Raw genomic sequence first — 19192 nt, forward strand, 5'->3', positions numbered from 1 at the left:
TAACACCTAAGTATATCTCATTTATTGGAATCAATTTAGTAGGAGGATATGGTACTAATCATAATCATGCCATTATGCTGAATAAGACCCCAATATCGTGCATTTATTTGGCCGTCATATAAGCCTATGAACCCTTCAAGTATAATGAAACAAACATCTAAAGAGGCACCTCATCAGTAGATTTTGGGCTTGGGCACATTTTCATTGTCATTTTTTAAACTGATTTTTTATACACAATTTTAATAACACTTTTTATACATTTATATAAATAAAGGTTATGTTTTATTTTCATTTTTTCACTTTTTAATTCTCATAAGGAATTTTTGGACCAAATAGGGTTAAAATTTAACCCATCTCTGTAGCACATTGGTAATGATAGGGTCCCGCAATCATTTAGTTACATGTAGACACACCAGTACTTTGTACTACATCTAATTAAGTCGCTCAATCAGGCATTTGGGTCAGGTGATCACTTAATTCAGGCTCAGTCTGCTTTAAATTGACGGTCTGCACACTAAGAGGCACAACCCTGATGAAGAGAGTAGCTATCTCTCGAAACATGTCGGTATTGTGCTGCCTTTGAGCCACCGTCTTACCCCCAGTGTGACATCACGCTAGCCCTGCCCCATCACACGCCGAGTCCCTCAGCGTTGCTCTCGGCCGGAGCGCGCGAGGCAGCGGCGGTCTCCACGTCCATACGGATTAGCAGCAGCAGCCCCAGCCCCCACGCTGAGCACCCAAGCCTGCCTCACTGAGCACTGGCCCTGCAATTTTGGCATCCAAATGCAAGGCAATATACATCTATGACAAGGTGAATAGTCTCAGAATACTGCTAGAAAAATATTCAGGATTGAGAGTCCTCAGTAGTTGATACCTTTTAATGGCTAACTGAAAAGATGGTAATACATTGCAAGCTTTCGAGACTACTCAGGTCTCTTCATCAGGCTAGACTAATACAAAATCTGAAGTCACATATTTATGCACAATACAGCCTAGAAAAAATGCAATAGATAAGACAAGTGACGTGAAGCAGAACTATCAATATGGGAGAGGGAGAAACATAAATATAAACATTGGACCAGTTCATAGATAAGGAGTCTGGATGTTTTATGGTCCTCTGATTGGGGTCTAGTTCTGTGTTGCCCCGCAAGGTTTTAAAAGGAAATTCCTTAATTGATGTAAAAAGACATAAATCCATGCGACACATTCATTCCAGCACTGAGAGTGTCAAAGTTCGTCATAAATTTGTACTCCCAAACTCGTCTCTCTCTCTGAGATGTGAAGTTACCTTTCAATACCAGTAATTTCATATCCATGCTGCTGTGATCAGGGATACAGAAATGTTTTGCATTTTTCTGTATCCCTGAGGCTGGTTTCACATTTGCGTTTTTTAGCGCTGGAAAAAAACGCACACCTGCGCATGCGTTTTTTCCCCTATATTTAACATGGGTGCGCATACCTGCGCGCTGGTAAGCGCATGTATGCGATTTTCATGCGCTGCGTTTTTTTGGGGTGTGCGTTGGGATTTTCCAGACGCAGCATGTTGCATTTTTTGGCCCTGCAAAAAAGCGCATGCGCACATATGCGCACGTTTTGCGCTAAAAATGGCCATTATAGCCTATGGATGCGCATATGTGCGCACTGGCATGCTCATGTATGCGTTTTTTTGCATATGCGTTTTTTTTTTTAAACCATGGAATTTAGGGGTTTGGGTTAGAGTTAGGGTTAGTTAAGGGGGTTTAGGGTTAGGGTTATGGTCAGGGTCAGGGTTAGGGTTGGGGTTTGGGTCAGGGTTAGGGTTAAGTATGGTTTTGTTAAGGATTAGGGTCATGGTTAGGGTCAGGATTAGGGTTAAGTATGGTTTTGTTAAGGGTTAGGGTCAGGGTTAGGGTTAGGGTCAGGGTTAGGGTCAGGATTAGGGTTAAGTATGGTTTTGTTAAGGATTAGGGTCATGGTTAGGGTCAGGATTAGGGTTAAGTATGGTTTTGTTAAGGGTTAGGGTCAGGGTTAGGGTTAGGGTTAGGGTCAGGATTAGGGTTAAGTATGGTTTTATTAAGGATTAGGGTCAGGGTTAGGGTCAGGATTAGGGTTAGTATGGTTTTGTTAAGGGTTAGGGTCAGGGTTAGGGTTAGGGTTAGGGTCAGGGTTAGGGTCAGGATTAGGGTTAAGTATGGTTTGGTTAAGGGTTAGGGTCAGGGTTAGGGTTAGGGTTAGGGTTAAGTATGGTTTTGTTAAGGGTTAGGGTTAGGGTTAGGGTTAGGGTTAGGGTCAGGGTTAGTTAGGGTTAAGTATGATTTGGTTAAGGGTTAGGGTCAGGGTTAGGGTTAGGGTTAGGGTTAGTAAAGTCATGGTTTGGGTAGTGTGAGGGGCCACCTAAAAATGTTGGAAAAAAACGCAAACGCGGTAAAAACGCGCTAAAAACGCATACAAACGCATAAAAACGCTGCGTTTTTTTTCATGCATGCTCATAAAAATGCTTGAAAAAAACGCAGCAGTTGTATGCTTATGTATGCGTTTTTTTGCGGGAAAAACGCGCTGCAAAAAAAAGCAAGTGTGAAACTAGCCTGATCACAGCAGCATGGATATGAAATTACTGGTATTGAAAGGTAACTTCACATCTCAGAGAGAGAGACGAGTTTGGGAGTACAAATTTATGACGAACTTTGACATTCTCAGTGCTGGAATGAATGTGTCGCATGGATTTATGTCTTTTTACATCAATTAAGGAATTTCCTTTTAAAACCTTGCGGGGCAACACAGAACTAGACCCCAATCAGAGGACCATAAAACATCCAGACTCCTTATCTATGAACTGGTCCAATGTTTATATTTATGTTTCTCCCTCTCCCATATTGATAGTTCTGCTTCACGTCACTTGTCTTATCTATTGCATTTTTTCTAGGCTGTATTGTGCATAAATATGTGACTTCAGATTTTGTATTAGTCTAGCCTGATGAAGAGACCTGAGTAGTCTCGAAAGCTTGCAATGTATTACCATCTTTTCAGTTAGCCATTAAAAGGTATCAACTACTGAGGACTCTCAATCCTGAATATTTTTCTATCCACTGGCTAACACGGTACAAAGATATACATCTTTCCTGCATCAGAATACTGCTATACATCCACCACCACGTGATTTTTTCACACATCAGCAAGTAAGTACTCAGTTATATTATTTTTTCAGTTCCCAGTATAGCGCGGTGTATTTATTTTTTTATATATAGCATAGTTTAAACATTAAAAATGTACGTCTACATATTCAGGAGTAGTGTTGAGCCACCCCGCTAGTGTTCCAGTTCGTTTTGGTTCATCGAGCACGAGGCAAGTTCGTAGAATGTTTGTCGAACGTTCGACGAACAACATCGAACACCATTGAAAACAATGGCAGGCAAACACAAACACATACAAACACATAGAAAACAATTACAAAACACCTTAAAAGGTGTCCCAAAGCCGACAAAATGCTCAGAATACAAAAATAACATATGGAAAACGGCAACTACATATAGAAGAAGAGGTGGAGGAGTAAAAGGAGGAGGAGGAGACACAGATATAGGCATGTCATGCCCTTATGAAGTCAAGAAAGGCTGGAATAAAAATGTAAAATACCAAAAAACAGTAAAAATCTGAAATTGAAGATGATCATATACCGTCGGACTTCCCACCATAAATTAGGCCAACTGCCGATCGGGCGGCGTTATTCCCACGAACCTCCGAACAGCGTCCATGAAGGCAAAGTGTTTGGTTTCCGGGGGCAGTATGGTTGCAAAGCTGAACCTTAAAGGAATGTCCAGAGGGCACCATCAGGAGTGGAGCCTGCAGATTAATTTGACTCCACCCGGGAAACCTCAACCATGCAAGCTACAGAAAAGATTGACAGACTGCAAGCTTTGTTGATTCTGTGAGTGGTGGTGGATGTCCGTTTTTAGTTGTGCTAGCGATTTTTCAGCTTAATTCCGTTAACGAACGAGACTCCGGCTTGCCCCCGCGGTACGCATCAAGATTACTAGAGGGACACGCGAGGCTCTGGCACGCAAGATCGATCAATAACAGGTCTGTCATGCCCTTAATATGTCTGGGGCTGCATGCGCACTACACTGAAAGGTCCAGCGTGTGTCGCTTAAAAGTGCAGATAACCCGCTGAACCCCGTTAGTGTTGGGGATCTGGGATTCCAATTCTTCCCCGCGAACGAGGATTTCCCAGTAAGTGCAGGTCAACTGGAATTCCGGAATTAGGCCTAACTGGCATTCCAGAAAAGATAAAAAAATTAAGTGTCCAAACCACAGGTGCTGTAGCTTGCTTAACAGCTGGGCTCCTATGCTGAGTAGCACGCAGTTCTTACATAAACAGGCGGCATAGCTTGGTTCACTGGTGGGCTCCTCTGCTGAGTAGCAGACAGTGCTACAAGGCCCAAAAGGATTTTCTGGACAAGATGCGGTAAAAAATAATTAGAAACACACACGGTGTAGCTCCTTGACAGGTGTACTACATCGCTTGCTACCACACACCGCTACTATGCCATGAAACAGTCCATTAACATTGAAAACCATTATTAATGTGAAAATGAAGTTACGCTTTTGGTGAACGAACCGTTCTCGAACGGAACCTCGAACAGTCGAATTTTAAGCAAAGTGTTCGAGTTCGACAAACGGATCTAACACCGCCCAAAACAGCTAGAATTTTAACTTGGCGAACAGGTCGACTCGAACACCGCTCATGTCTAATCAGGAGGCAGACTCAGACGTTCTCAGGCCCCGTATGCATTCGACAAGATTGTAGAAAGTTGAGAAAGGGTACAGTATCACCGGATAACAGGTATATATGTAGCTTAGTGTACACCTGAAAAACCTATGTCTATATATCAGGAGGCAGACTCAGAGGGTCTCAGGCCCAGTATGGATTTGACGTGATTGTACAAAGTTGAGAAAGGGTATAGTATCACCGGATAACAGGTATATATAGCATAGTTTAAACATTAAAAACCTATGTCTATATATCAGGAGGCAGACTCAGACGGTCTCAGGCCCAGTAGGGGGGCTCACTCGTGGGCGGCGGTACTGGCACAGGGCCCCTCATAGTACGCCGGTGTGTCTGACGGCAGGTGTGCACCCCCACCGTCAGACACTTGATTCTACTATGAGGGACCTTGTGCCAGTGCCGTTGCCAAAGAGTGTGCCCACCCACCTGTCCAGGGCAACGGCACTCGCACGGGTGCGTGCGCCAGGTGGTGTCCCTGGCCCTGTGGGTGGAGACAGCCCAGTTAGGGAGGTGGAAAAAATGGCATATGTTGATGTTGGACATTCAGCAGCTGCAAATGGAGTAATTGGAGAAGTCCACGGAAGAGGAGGACAAAAGCAAGTCATTTTTCTGGCAACCTACATGTCAGCAGGGGAGGGTGGGACAAAATCCTTTGAAACCCATGCATTGTTCATTTTAATGAAGGTTAGATCATCAACATTTTGGGTCGACAGAGGGGTCCTTTTTTCTGTCAGGATTGATCCAGCAGCACTGAAGACTAGTTCAGATAACACACTAGCAGCAGGGCAAGCGAGCTCCTGTAAGGCATATTGTGCCAATTCAGGCCAAGTGTCAAGTTTATTGGCCCAATAGTCAAAGGGGAATGACCAGTGAGGGAGAAAATCAATATGGGAGGAGAAGTAGTTTGTTACCATAGTTGACAACTGCTGTCTCCTGTCACTTTCGATCGATGCAGTATTACCAGTCGTGTGAGCGGTACTTGAAAAATCAGTCCACAACATGGTCATGGAACGCCTGTGTCCAACGCCACTTCGGCTGTGTGCACCACGAACACCTCTTCCATGTTGCCCCCTACGGTTCATTGGAAAAACATCACCGCCGCTGTGTGCTGCGAATGCCTCAAACAAACGATGGGTTAGCGTGGGTGGTCTGGAGAAGGAACCTCCGGGAGTGGATCCTCTGGACCGTGGCACTGAGGGGCCCCGGGCGAGCTGCCAGATGAAACCGACCCCTATACAGGGACCGTTAGGAGCAGGCCCAGGGGATCGAGTACCACGGTAGCCGGTACCGAGAGGGGCGGCTCAGGATGGACCGGAGTAAGACTGAGACTGGAGTAAAGAATAACAGAACAAGACTGGAAGCAAGAGGCTGGAATGAAGAGAGACAAAAGACTGGAACGAGGAGGAATGACAGGAGTAGGAACACTGGAGGCAGGACTGGAGCAGGACGACAGGAACACTGGAGGCAGGACTGGAGCAGGACGACAGGAACACTGGAGGCAGGACTGGAGCAGGACGACAGGAACACTGGAGGCAGGACTGGAGCAGGACGACAGGAACACTGGAGGCAGGACTGGAGCAGGACGACAGGAACACTGGAGGCAGGACTGGAGCAGGACGACAGGAACACTGGAGGCAGGACTGGAGCAGGACGACAGGAACACTGGAGGCAGGACTGGAGCAGGACGACAGGAACACTGGAGGCAGGACTGGAGCAGGACGACAGGAACACTGGAGGCAGGACTGGAGCAGGACGACAGGAACACTGGAGGCAGGACTGGAGCAGGACGACAGGAACACTGGAGGCAGGACTGGAGCAGGACGACAGGAACACTGGAGGCAGGACTGGAGCAGGACGACAGGAACACTGGAGACAGGACGACAGGAACACTGGAGACAGGACTGGAGCAGGACGACAGGAACACTGGAGACAGGACTGGAGCAGGACGACAGGAACACTGGAGACAGGACTGGAGCAGGACGACAGGAACACTGGAGACAGGACTGGAGCAGGACGACAGGAACACTGGAGACAGGACTGGAGCAGGACGACAGGAACACTGGAGACAGGACTGGAGCAGGACGACAGGAACACTGGAGACAGGACTGGAGCAGGACGACAGGACCACTGGAGACAGGACGACAGGAACACTGGAGACAGGACCACTGGAGACAGGACGACAGGAACACTGGAGACAGGACTGGAGCAGGACGACAGGAACACTGGAGACAGGACTGGAGCAGGACGACAGGAACACTGGAGACAGGACTGGAGCAGGACGACAGGAACACTGGAGACAGGACTGGAGCAGGACGACAGGAACACAGGTAGCAAAACTGAGAGGCTGTTGTGGGGAGCAGCCGAGAACGGAACTGCAGGAGCAGAGAGCACACGATGAATCGAGGCCAGAGTGCTAGGAAACACAACGATCAGGCGCCTCCCTCAGGGGGAAGTGGCCTGATATGGCCCCATCTGGTCAGCCATTGGTCCAAAGGTGCTTCCGGATCAGGGCACAGCCGGAGCATAAGAAGCAGGAAGGAGGCGCGGCCGCGGCCTATGGCACATGCGCATAGCATGCAGGGAAGGCATCGGTCGCGAGCCCGTCTCAGGTGACCGCCGCGGCTGTTGGGTGGAGAGAGGCTGCGGCGTGGGAGCGGAGGTCGGGTGAGTATGGCGGAGCGGTGTAACACGGTTTACCAGAGTTGCTTGTTTTTTAGCCAATATTAGCTCTAGGTTCTCCTGTGGCATGATGTTTTGGAATTTGTCTTTATAGCGTGGATCCAGGATGCTGGCCAACCAGTAGTCGTCATCGTTCATCATTTTGGCAATGCGGGAGTCCCATTTAGGATCTGCAAGGCATAATCAGACATGTGGGCCAATGTTCCAGGTGTCAATGATGCACTGCGAGTGCAGGGTGGAGGAGCACTTTCTGGCAAATCAACATCCCTCCAGTCACGCACAAACCCTGTACCTGACCTTGCCATGCCAACATTTTTTCTTGCCCCCTGAGAAGCATCCTCCTCCCCAAAATAATCATCCCCATCATCCTCCTCTTCTTCCTCTTCTGCCTCCACCTCGTCCACGAGACTTCCCTGAGCAGACAATGGCTGACTGTCATCAAGGCTTCCCTCCTCCTCTTCCTCCTCGGCTGCAGACGCCTGCTCCTTAATGTGCATCAAAGTTTGCATGAGCAGATGCATAAGTGGGATGCTCATGCTTATGATGGCGTCGTCTGCACTTACCAGCCGTGTGCATTCCTCAAAACACTGAAGGACTTTACTTTCAGCTTCGACCACTGCACACCAGACAACTCCATGTCTGCCTGCAAACTGCCTGCCCGTGTATCCTCCCACAAATGAATTACAGCCTGCCTCTGTTTGCACAGCCTCTGAACCATGTGCAGGGTGGAGTTCCACCTTGTTGCAACGTCGATAATTAGGCGGTGCTTGGGAAGTTGGAGCAATCGCTGCAGCTTCTGCATACGACTGGAGTGTACGGGCGACCGGCGGATGTGCGAGCACAGTCTTCGCACCTTATGGAGCAGGGGTGTTAAATTGATGGGTGTTCCCAAAATGCGCCATTTAGATGCCAGCAAACCAAAGGCATACTCCACAGTTCTTCGTGCCCTTGTCAGTCGGTAGTTGTTAATCCGTTTGGTGTGATTCAAGTCCTGACTTGAGTACGGTTTTATGAGGTTGACACACATTTGAAATTTCAGTTAGAAGAGGTCGTGGCTGTGGAAAATTGAAATTATTCCCATACAAACGTTGGCCCATGTCAGAGTTTTTGAAAGTCTGAGTCATTTCCTCGTCCAAATGAGTCAACGTACACAGCGACAAATCGACAGTCACCATCTGCAATTGCCATGAAAACAATAGAAAAATATTTTTTGTAATTGAAGTACTCAGATCCACTTCCAGCACGTTTCCTAATTCGAATGTGTTTGCTGTCCACAGCCCCCAAACAGTTAAGAAAATTACAAATGTCCTGGAATTTTGCAGCATTTTTCAGCCAGAATTCAGTTGTGGGTTGGGGGAGGAATTCCTCATGCATAACATCACATAAAGCACAACAGGTGTCTCCAACAATCCCAGAAAGGGTGGACACTCCAATGCGGAATTCAAAATGTAGAGATAAGGTAGCCAGGAATCTGCGGAACAGAAAATGGGGGGGAAAAAAAAAAAAAAAAATCAGCGCATGGTTTTTACAACAATCATTAATGACAGGTGTTTCTTCTTTAAAATAAGCCCTGCTCTATGTATCAGAGGTGATCGGACAAGTGCAGCTTCTAGTCTCCCATGAAAACTATTGAAGCATGCAAAAAGCAAAAAAAAAAAAAAAAAAGTTTTAAAAATATTTAAAATAAAAACGTTCAAATAATTCCCCTTTCACCCCATTCATAATAAAAAAAAAAAAAAAAAAAAAAAAAATCAAATATACACATATTTGGTATCGCCGCATTCAAAATCGCCCGATATATCAATATAAAATAATCAAATCGGTAAACGGCGTAGCAAGAAAAAAAATCAAAACGCCAGAATGTTTTTTTGGTCGCTACAACATTGCAATAAAATGCAGCAACGGGTCATCAAAAGATTGTATCTGCCTCAAAATGGTATCAATAAAAACGTCAGCTCGGCATGTAAAAAATAATCCCTCACCCGGCCCCAGATCCCAAAAAATGGAGACCCTACAGGTCTCGGAAAGTGGCAATTTTTGTAAAAAAAAAAAAAAAAAACCAGCAAAAAAAAAAAAACCACACTTAAGAATTTTTTTCACAATGTAGATAAAAAAAGAACCTAGGCATGTTTGGTGTCTATGAACTCGTAATGGCAGGGAGATTCATAATGGTAGGTCAGATTTACCATTTAGTGAACCTAGTAAAAAAAAGCCAAACAAGTGTGGGATTGCACTTTTTTTTTGCAATTTCACCGTACTTGGAATTTTTTTCCCCCATTTTCTGTTACACAACATGAAAAACCAATGGTATCTTTCAAAAGTACAACTCGTCCCGCAAAAAACAAGCCCTCTTTTGGATATTTTGACCAAAAAAAACATAAAAGTTATGGCTCTGGGGAGAAAAAAAAAAAGATAATGCAAAACCAAAAATACCCCTGGTCGTTAAGGGGTTAATTACTCAAGTGTTGCTGTAGCGGTATGCTTTGGATCATTGTCTTGTTGGAAGGTGAATCTCCATCCCAGTCTCAAATCACTGACAGACTGAAACAGAATATGCTTAAGAATACCTCTGTATTTCTCACTATCCATCTTCCCCTCGACTTGGACCATTTTCCCTGTCCCTGCTGCCGAAAAAAAATCCCCACAGTATGTTGCTGCCACCCCATGTTTCACTGTGGGGATGGTGTTCTTGATGTGATGAGCTGTGATGGTTGTGCACTAGACATATCATTTACCTTGGTGGCCAAAAAGTTCCATTTTGTTCTCATCTGACCAAAGCACCTTACTGCATACATTTGGTGAGTCTCCCACGTCTTTTATCAAATGGAAAACAAGCCTAATAATTTTTGTGTGGGAGTAAGGGTATGTGTCCATGCTGCGTACTGGCAGCGCTTTGGTTGGAGCAGAAACCCCACTCCGCCCAAAGTGCTGCCCCCTGTTGTACGCGCAGTGATTCCGCATGTGTTCATTGAACACATGCGGAATCACTGCATCATATCCATAGACTGGGTTATTTATCATGAGTAGACGGAGCGTCCTGCCCTGCACGCATAGTGGAGACGGGATTTCATAAAATCCCCTCCACTATGCTGTAACATCTGGACGCTGCGGATTGGACGCTGCGGCTGGACGCAGCGTCCAATCCGCAGCAAATCCTGATATAATCCGGGCAGTGGAGACATACTCTTCAGGTATGTGCATACGTTGTGGATTCTGCTGTGGATATACAGCGGATTTGGCCCTGCGGATCCGCAGCAGATTCTCCTGCGGTGTACAGTACCATTCAAGTCAATGTAAAGTGAAAAATGCTGTGCACATGCTGTGGATTTTTCTGCAGATTTGAATCCGCAGCATGTCAATTCTTTGAGCGGTTTCGGCTGCGTTTTTACACCTCTTCCATTATAGGAATCCGCAGGTGTAAAAACGCAGGTGAAATCAGCACAAAAAACTGCAGGAAATCCGCAGTAAATCGCAGGTCATTTTACCTGCGGATTTAGCAACATCCACGCAGAAAAATCTGCAGGGTAATCAGCAACGTGTGCATATACTCTTAGGCTATGTGCCCACGTAGCGATTTTTAAGCGTTTTTGCCGCGATTTTCGGCGCAAAAACTCTTAAAAATCATGTACAGAACGCCCCCCATGCATTCCTATGGCATTCCGCACATGCTGTGCTAATGCTGCGCTTTTTCCTGCGGCAGAATCGCATCGCGGAAAAAATTGCAGCATGCTCATTCTTTTGTGCGGAATCGCAAAGAATTGCCGCGATTCCGCACCCATAGGAATGCATGAGAATCACTTACTTCCCGCATGTGGCTATGCCCACCATGCGGGAAGTTAAGCGTCTCATGTGCGGTTGGTACCCACGGTGTGGAGGAGAGGAGACTGTCCTCCAGGCCCTGGGTACCATACCCCTGTAAAAAAAAGAATAAAAAAATCGGGGTATATTTACCTTCCGATGTCCCGCGCTGCATTCCCGGCCTAGCGTTCCCAGTAATGCCTTGCGGCAAGGCCCTGTAATGACGTGGTCTCGCGAGATCGCTATAGCAACGCGAGACTACGTCATCACAGGTCTCGCAAGGCATTACTGGGAACGCTGTGGCCCGGGAATGCAGCGCGGGACGCCGGAAGGTAAATATACCCCGATTTTTAAAAAAAATATTTTAGCATCCTATCTTTTACTATTGATGCCGCATAGGCGGCCTCAATAGTAAAAACCTGGTCACACTTGTCAAACACTATGATGCTTCAAATCGCTTGGAAAGTGCTTGAATATCGCACGCGAAAATCGCGATCAAAATCGCGGTAAAACCGCGCGATTTCTGGGAAGGAGTCCGGTTTTTAGTGAGCGTTTTAAAACACTACGTGGGCCCACAGCCTTAAGGTATTTTCTGCTACCCCCTTTCATTAAAGCCACCTCTATGGAGTGTATGGCTTATTGTGGTCATATGGACAGATTCTCCAGTCTCTGCTTGGGAACTCTGCAGCTCCTTCAGAGTTACCTTTGGTCTCTGTGCTGCCTCTCTGATTAATGCCCTCCTTGCCCGGCCTGAGAGTTTTGGTAGGTGACCCTCTCTTGGCAGATTGGTTGTGGTACCATGTTCTTTCCAGTTGAGAAACTTGATGGTGCTTCAGGGGATCATCAGAGACTGGGACATTTTTTTTTATAACCCAACCAAGACTTGTACGTCTCAACAACTTTGTTCCTTACTAGTTTGGAGATCGCCTTGGTCCACATGGTGTTGCAGCCTCTGTGGCCTTTCAGAAAAGGTGTGCATATACTTACACCATGTGACACTTAGATTGCACACAGGTGGGCTTCCTTTCACTAAACATCTGACTTATGAAGGTAATTGTTTGCACAAGAAATTTTTAGGGGCTTCGCAGCAAAAGGGTGAATACATATGCACATGGCAATATTTAGTTATTTAATCAAATAAATTAAATTTATGCCCGTATTTTTCTCACTTCACCAACTTATGCTATTTAGTGCTGATGCATCACACACAAATTGGATTACAATCCTGAGGAAGTGGTGATGGCCAACTCACTGAATGAATTTAAGAAAGGAATGGATGCTTTTATTGTGAGTAACAGTATAGAAGGTTACGAATAACATATTATAGGTAGATGGTAGACCCAGCTTAGGCTGGTTTCACATTCGCGCTTTTTAAGCGCACGCACGGCCGGGGGTAGCTCCGCCCCCGATCCGGCTCTCTGCCCGGCGTGCCCGCCCCTTCCTTGTAGCGCCGCCTCCTAGCGCACAGCGGCGCCTGCGATCGGCGTACCCTATCTTTAGCATAGGGTGCGCAGATCGTGCGCAGGCCGTGCGCTAGTTGCGCTTTGACCTGCGCTGCGCACTTTTGACGGTGCGCCGTGCGCGCCAAAATCCGAAAAGTTTGATTTTGGCGCGCACGGCGCACCGTCAAAAGTGCGCAGCGCAGGTCAAAGCGCAACTAGCGCACGGCCTGCGCACGATCTGCGCACCCTATGCTAAAGATAGGGTGCGCCGATCGCAGGCGCCGCTGTGCGCTAGGAGGCGGCGCTACAAGGATGGGGCGGGCACGCCGGGCAGAGAGCCGGATCGGGGGCGGAGCTACCCCCGGCCGTGCGTGCGCTTAAAAAGCGCGAATGTGAAACCAGCCTAAGGGGAAGGAATCTTTTTCCCTATGGAGAAAATTGGCTTCTACTCTGTGGGTTTTTTGCCTTCCCCAGGATCAACAATGCAGAACAGCTGCACTAAAAATAGGCTGAACTAGATGGACATAAGGTCTTCCTTCAGCCTTCAAAACTATGTTACTATTTAAACACAGGTTGTAATGTAGCAAAATAGTTAAAAAGTCAACAGGGTGAATACTTTCGCAAACCACTGTACTTCAATACAGAAGTTATGTTGTGCGATCAAAGATTCGCATGTTCACGTTTGCTAATTAATAATAAATAATGATGATAATTTTATTTATATAGCGCCAAGATATTCCTCAGCAGTTTACAATTTAGCAGGGGCATGTGCAGACAATAAGGATATTACCAAGTAACACATACCGTAGTTCAACAGTTGCAAAAGAAGTGAGGGCCTTGGTCATTAGCTTACAATTTATAAGAAAATGGAGGGGGGGCACTATAGGTAAAAGTGTTTGTCATGTATGGTCTTGCCATAAACTATAAAATAAAATAAATTTAAAAAATTTTTAAAAAAAAATCTAAAATCTTCACGTTCTTTTCTCAGCTTAAAAATAAATATAAAAAAAATCAAAAGCAATAAATGTATCTGGTATTATAACGTCTGTATAATTCTGCTCTATCAGAATATAATAGTAATTAATCCATGCAATAAACCCTGTAAATAGGCACAAAATCAAAACTCCAACATTTTTGTTTCTTGGTCACCCCACCTCTCTTAAAATTTTTTTTTTTTTTTAATAATCATAGGTTTGGTATCAATATTCGTACTGACCTGAAAAATGCTATATGCATTTTAGAATTCTAGCACAATAAATATCGTAAAAATGAAACTCAAAAATCTATGATGGAAGTAAATTTCTTTTATCATTTTATACCATTTGAATTTTTTTGCTCACCTTCTTTCTGTATGTTATATGATAAAGTGAATGGGGTCAATCAAAACTGTAACTTGTCCCACAAATAATGAGCCTTCATATGGCTATATCGATGGGAAAATAAAAAATGTAAAATCACTTGGAAATTAAAGGGTTAAGATGACAGCTATGCTATATGGATGGTCATCTTTAGTCCTTTGACATTGCCCAAAGGACAACAATAAGGAGGAGCAATGTGGGCGTGGGAAGAACCCGACAAAGCGCCAGAATAGGCGCATCTAATAGATGCGCCTTTCCTGGGCAGCTGCGGGCTGCTGTTTTTAGGCTGGGGGGGCCAAGATCAATGGCCCCTTACTAGCCTGAGAATAGCAGCCCCCAGCTGTGAGTTTTGCCGGGTTGGTTCACAAACAGAGGGGGATCCCACGTCAGGTTTTCATTCATTCTCTCCTGCTCGCTGTTGCTGGCAGAGCAGGAGAGGAGAATGACAGCCGTGTTCAGCATCAGCCGCCGGGAAACAGTGCTTACTGTAGCGCTTCTTCCCCGGTGGCTGTATGTGTGATCCTGATGTGGCACACGGTTGCCACACGGAAGTACCACGTATCCACACGGACATGGATAGCTCCGGTACCAGAATTATCTGGACATGTGAGACTGCCCTTACCCACGGAGGTGTAGTTGTGTATTGGAAGGTTATAAACAAAAAGGAGGACATTTTTCATGTAAACTATTTACATGAGTTAGTTTATTTTTTTTATTTTGATGCATTTGAGCTATATAAAAAAAGCATACACCTCCCATTGGAAAAAACTCCCGAGTAGCTATGTAAGGGCTCATTCACACGTTAGTTTTTCACGTATGAGTGCTATTTGTGTTTTTCACGTATAGCGCTCACCCCTATTATAGTCTATGGGTCTGTTCACATGTCAGTGATTTATTGCAGACTAACTTTGCAAAATCACAGAGACATCTCCAATATTGATCCAAGTGTCAGGTCAAACTCAGCAATGAAAGTCTATGGGTCAGTGAAAAAAATCATATTGCACTATGATGCCATTTATTTATTTGTGTGATGTCTATACAAAGGAGAAGATGAAGAAACTTTTTTATTTTTTCCATCTGTGAAAAAAATTAAAAAACCATGATGAAAATATGTGATGAAACTCAGTCTGTTTTTCTCTTAGGTAAAAAAAAACTGATGTCTTAAGGAGGCCTAATAAATGCACTCATTAGTGATGGAATTACAACACAGTGAACATTGCTGATTAGAATAATCAGGTCTCATGTCAAGTGATTACACATATGACAAGTCTTAAACCATTCTGTCACAAATAAAACTGCAGAGAATGTGACATCACATGTTATTCTAGCCTCAAAATAATCATTGTCTTCTCACTCCTTTCATTTTGCAGTACCAAGCAGTGTGGCCCTTATTGCAACTACTCAGATCCCTGTTAAGACCTCTCCAGGTGTGTATTACTATACACTACTAACCATCCATTATAAGTCACTATTAACTCCACTGCTTTTTCCCCCAGAAATAGCACCCCTTTTGTCCATAAGCTGTGCCTGGTATTGCAACTCAGACCCAGTTTATTGAACACATAATGATATAAACCAGTATGTATAACACACACTATGTTTGACGCACACATGTATAACACTCACAATGTATAAGGCCTGTTTCACACGACCATGTCTCCAGTACATGTGGAGACAGTTTTCACACGTACACGTAGACCCGTACACACGTAGACCCATTCAAATGAATGGGTCTATGCACATGTCAGTGTGTTTCCACGGACCGTGTGTCCGTAGGCAAAACACGCTGACATGTCCGTTTTTTGCCGTCATCATGGACGGCAAAACATCCCACACAAGTGCACACAGAGAACACGCTTTGATGTCCTCCGTGTGACACAGACGGCCGCCGGGAAAGAAGCGCTACTGTAAGCGCTGTTTCCCCGGCGGCAGATGCTGAAGCTGGCTGTCATTATTCTCCCCTGCTCTGCCAGCGAGCAGAGGAGAATGATGAGTGTTATATTAAAGTCTGAACAACAGCAAGTGGTGGCTTTTGGGACTGTTACCCCCATCATCCGACACCTGCTGTCCCTAATAACAGAGACAGTAGATGCAGAAGATGGGGGTAACAGTCCCAAAAGCCACCACCTGCTGCATCATATCCTATGAGGGGAGGATGCATTATATTCTGTGGGGAGAAGGCTGCATTACACCTTATGAGGGAAGGCTGCATTACACCTTATGAGGGAAGGCTGCATTATACCCTATGAGGGGAGGCTGCATTATACCCTATGAGAGGAGGCTGCATTATATTCTGTGGGGGGAAGGCTGCATTATACCCTATGAGGAGAGGCTTCACTATACTTTATAAGGAGGTTACATTATGCACTATGAGGGAGACTGCATTACACCCTATGAGGGGGGCTGCATTATACGCTATGAGGGGACTACATTATATCCTATGAAAAAGGCTGCATTTACCCCATGAGGGGAGCTGCATTATACTCCTATGAGGGGAGGCTGTGGGCAGAGGCTGAATTATACCCTATGAGGGGAAGCTGCATTATATTCTATGTGTGAGGGTTAGGCAGCATTATACCCTATGAGGGAAGGCTGCATTATACCCTATGAGGGGGCTACATTATACCCTATGAGGGGTTGCTGCTTCTGGCAACTGCCATCCAGGGCAGGACGAGCGCTCCAACCCCAGGTCTGACTGATGATGCCCACATTAGGAAGGCAGTAATACGCGCATGGCAGAAAATGACCTCTGAGGATGATGTTAAGGCCTTCCTGACGGTGTTTGAGAGGGTGGTTGAGAGGAAAAAAACTTCCGCCAGAGCAGTGGGCAGAGGTACTGGCGCCACACCTGATGGGGGAGCCCCAGAAGGCGTAATATGACTTGACTTTGCAAGACGCCAAGGAGTATCACAAACTGAAAGCTGAGATTCTCGCATGTTTGGGGGTGACAATAACTGTCAGGGCACAGCGAGTTCACCGCTGGGGCTATCACCGGGACAAATCGCCTCGCTCCCAAATGTGTGACCTGTTGCACCTGGGTCCAGAAATGGCAGCAGCCAGAGTCCTCAACACCTGCGCAGATGGTAGAATGAGTGGTGATGGATCAGTTTGTGCAATCCCTGCCGAGACCCCTACAGACTTGGGATGCCCAGGGTGATCCCCAGAATGCCGATGAACTGGTCGGACTGGTTGAGAGATACCAGGGGATGGAAGGCTCCTTGGGGAGGCAGCCCATTCCGTATTTGGGGTCCCAGCAGGGGGCGGAGTCCCAAAAAGGGTGCAGCATCCAAGGTCAAAAGGGGCAGGGGAGGTGGTGCCCAAGGTCCCTACAGGTGATGTTATTTGCTGGAGGTGCCACGGGCCAGGACATATAGCTGCCCGTTGTACCCAGACCACCGAGCAGATGGACTGCTGCATGGGACACCGTAGTTCATACTATGCCTATCCAGCCTACAGTGTGAACTCTCCACCTAACGAGAGACCTCAAGTGTGTCCCGTGAAGGTGAACAGTCGAGCAGCTGCTAGACTCCGGGAGCTTGATGACCCTAGTGAGGGCCACTTTTCCTCTCAACCTACTTTCGGGGAAAAAGGTCGGCGTTCGGTGCATACATGGTGATGCAAAGGACTACCCTATGGCCAGAGTGGACATTCAAATGGCACATGACATGGAGTCCCATGAAGTTGGCATCGTTCGGGACTTGTTACACCCTATAAGGTATCGCCACAACCAGTGGCAGACGGGTTTCCTTTTTGTGTCCTTGTAGGGGATGAGAGGGGGTGTCCCCTGTATCTTACATTCCAGAGTTAGGTGTGATCTGTGAGAATTTTGGGACTGCCCAACATAGGAACCCAACTCTGAGGGAAGCCTTCAACAATGTCACCGTCATTAATGGGGTTGCACAGGAGTGGGGGGCTGACACAAGATTTCCCTATTTTATGATGAGTGGGAAGTTGTTATACCGGGTTACGAAAATAAGGGAGGAGTTGGTAGAGCAATTGATAGTGCCAGGCCCCTATAGACGGAAAGTGTTGGACATGGCCCATTCACACATCTTGAATGGACACCTGGGGGTGGAAAAAAAGCAGGAACGGGTTGTGCAGAGGTTCTATTGGCCTGGTGTCACCGGGAAATAGTAAACCATTGCAGGTCCTGCCTTACATGTCAGTTAACTGCCCCCACCTTTCACTTCCAGAGCCCCCTGGTGCCATTGCTCATTTTTGAGGTGCCATTTGAGAGGAATGCCATGGACTTGGTCGGTCCCTTAGTTAAATCAGCCCAGGGCCATCAGTATATATTAGTCATCCTGCACTATGCCACACGCTATCCTGAGGCAATGCCCCTCAGAAATTCCTCCGCAAAGAGTAAAGCCCGCGAGTTGGTCCATGTGTTTTCCCAGGCAGGTTTGCCGAAGGAGATCTTGACTGACCAGGGGACACCTTTTATGAGCAAGGTGATGAGGGAGTTGTGCAAGGTCCTGCAAATCTCCCAGATGAGGACTTCAGTGTACCATCCTCAGTCTGATGGCCTTGTTGAGAGATTTAACAAGACACTGAAGAGCATGCTAAGAAAAGCCATAGAGAAAGGCGGTAGAGATTGGGACTGTCTCTTACCATATCTGCTGTTTTCCATCCGTGAAGTTCCCCAGGCCTCCACAGGGTTCTTGCCCTTCGAGTTTCTGTATGGCCGACATCGGCAAGGTCTCATGGATATAGCCAAGGAATCCTGGGAAGTCGAAGTCACGCCCCACAGAAGCTCAATGGGCATGTGGCACTGATGCAGCAGATGATTGTGAAGGTGATGTCCATTGTGAAAGAACACCTCCGCCAGGCACAAGAAGCTCAGGCCAGGGTCTACAACCGGTCTGCAAGAGTGAGGCAGTTCAATCCAGGAGACCGAGTTCTCGTACTAGTTCCGACGGTGGAGAGCAAGTTCTTGGCCAAATGGCAAGGGCCGTATAAGGTGGCGGAGAAGCTTGGTGAGGTAACCTATACAATTCACCAACTAGGAAGATGGAAACCAAACCAGGTTTACCATGTCAACCTTATCAAGCCATGGCAAGATAGAGAGCCAGCGGTAACTCCGTGCTTGCTGGGCAACCCAGAAGGTGAGGTTGAAGGGGTTTCTATAGCGGAGACTGTTATGATTGAGTCACCGA

General features: G+C 46.3%; 1 protein-coding gene across 5 annotated transcripts in view; it reads left to right on the forward strand.

Moving 5' to 3' along the window:
* Positions 1-19192, forward strand: part of LOC141046751 (transmembrane protease serine 11C-like) — a 149739-nt gene that overhangs the window by 100094 nt on the left and 30453 nt on the right. For 4 of the 5 annotated variants that reach the window (XM_073541404.1, XM_073541401.1, XM_073541398.1 and 1 more), the window contains exon 7: positions 15407-15463. The exons of the other annotated variant lie outside the window; for it this stretch is intronic. In XM_073541404.1, coding sequence (XP_073397505.1) covers positions 15407-15463 — 57 coding nt within the window. The remainder of the gene's footprint in view (positions 1-15406; positions 15464-19192) is intronic. 5 annotated transcript variants of the gene reach the window in all.

This window comes from Dendrobates tinctorius, unplaced genomic scaffold (genome assembly GCF_039654945.1).
Source record: "Dendrobates tinctorius isolate UK_male_01 unplaced genomic scaffold, ASM3965494v1 ptg000011l, whole genome shotgun sequence".
NCBI lineage: Eukaryota > Metazoa > Chordata > Amphibia > Anura > Dendrobatidae > Dendrobates > Dendrobates tinctorius.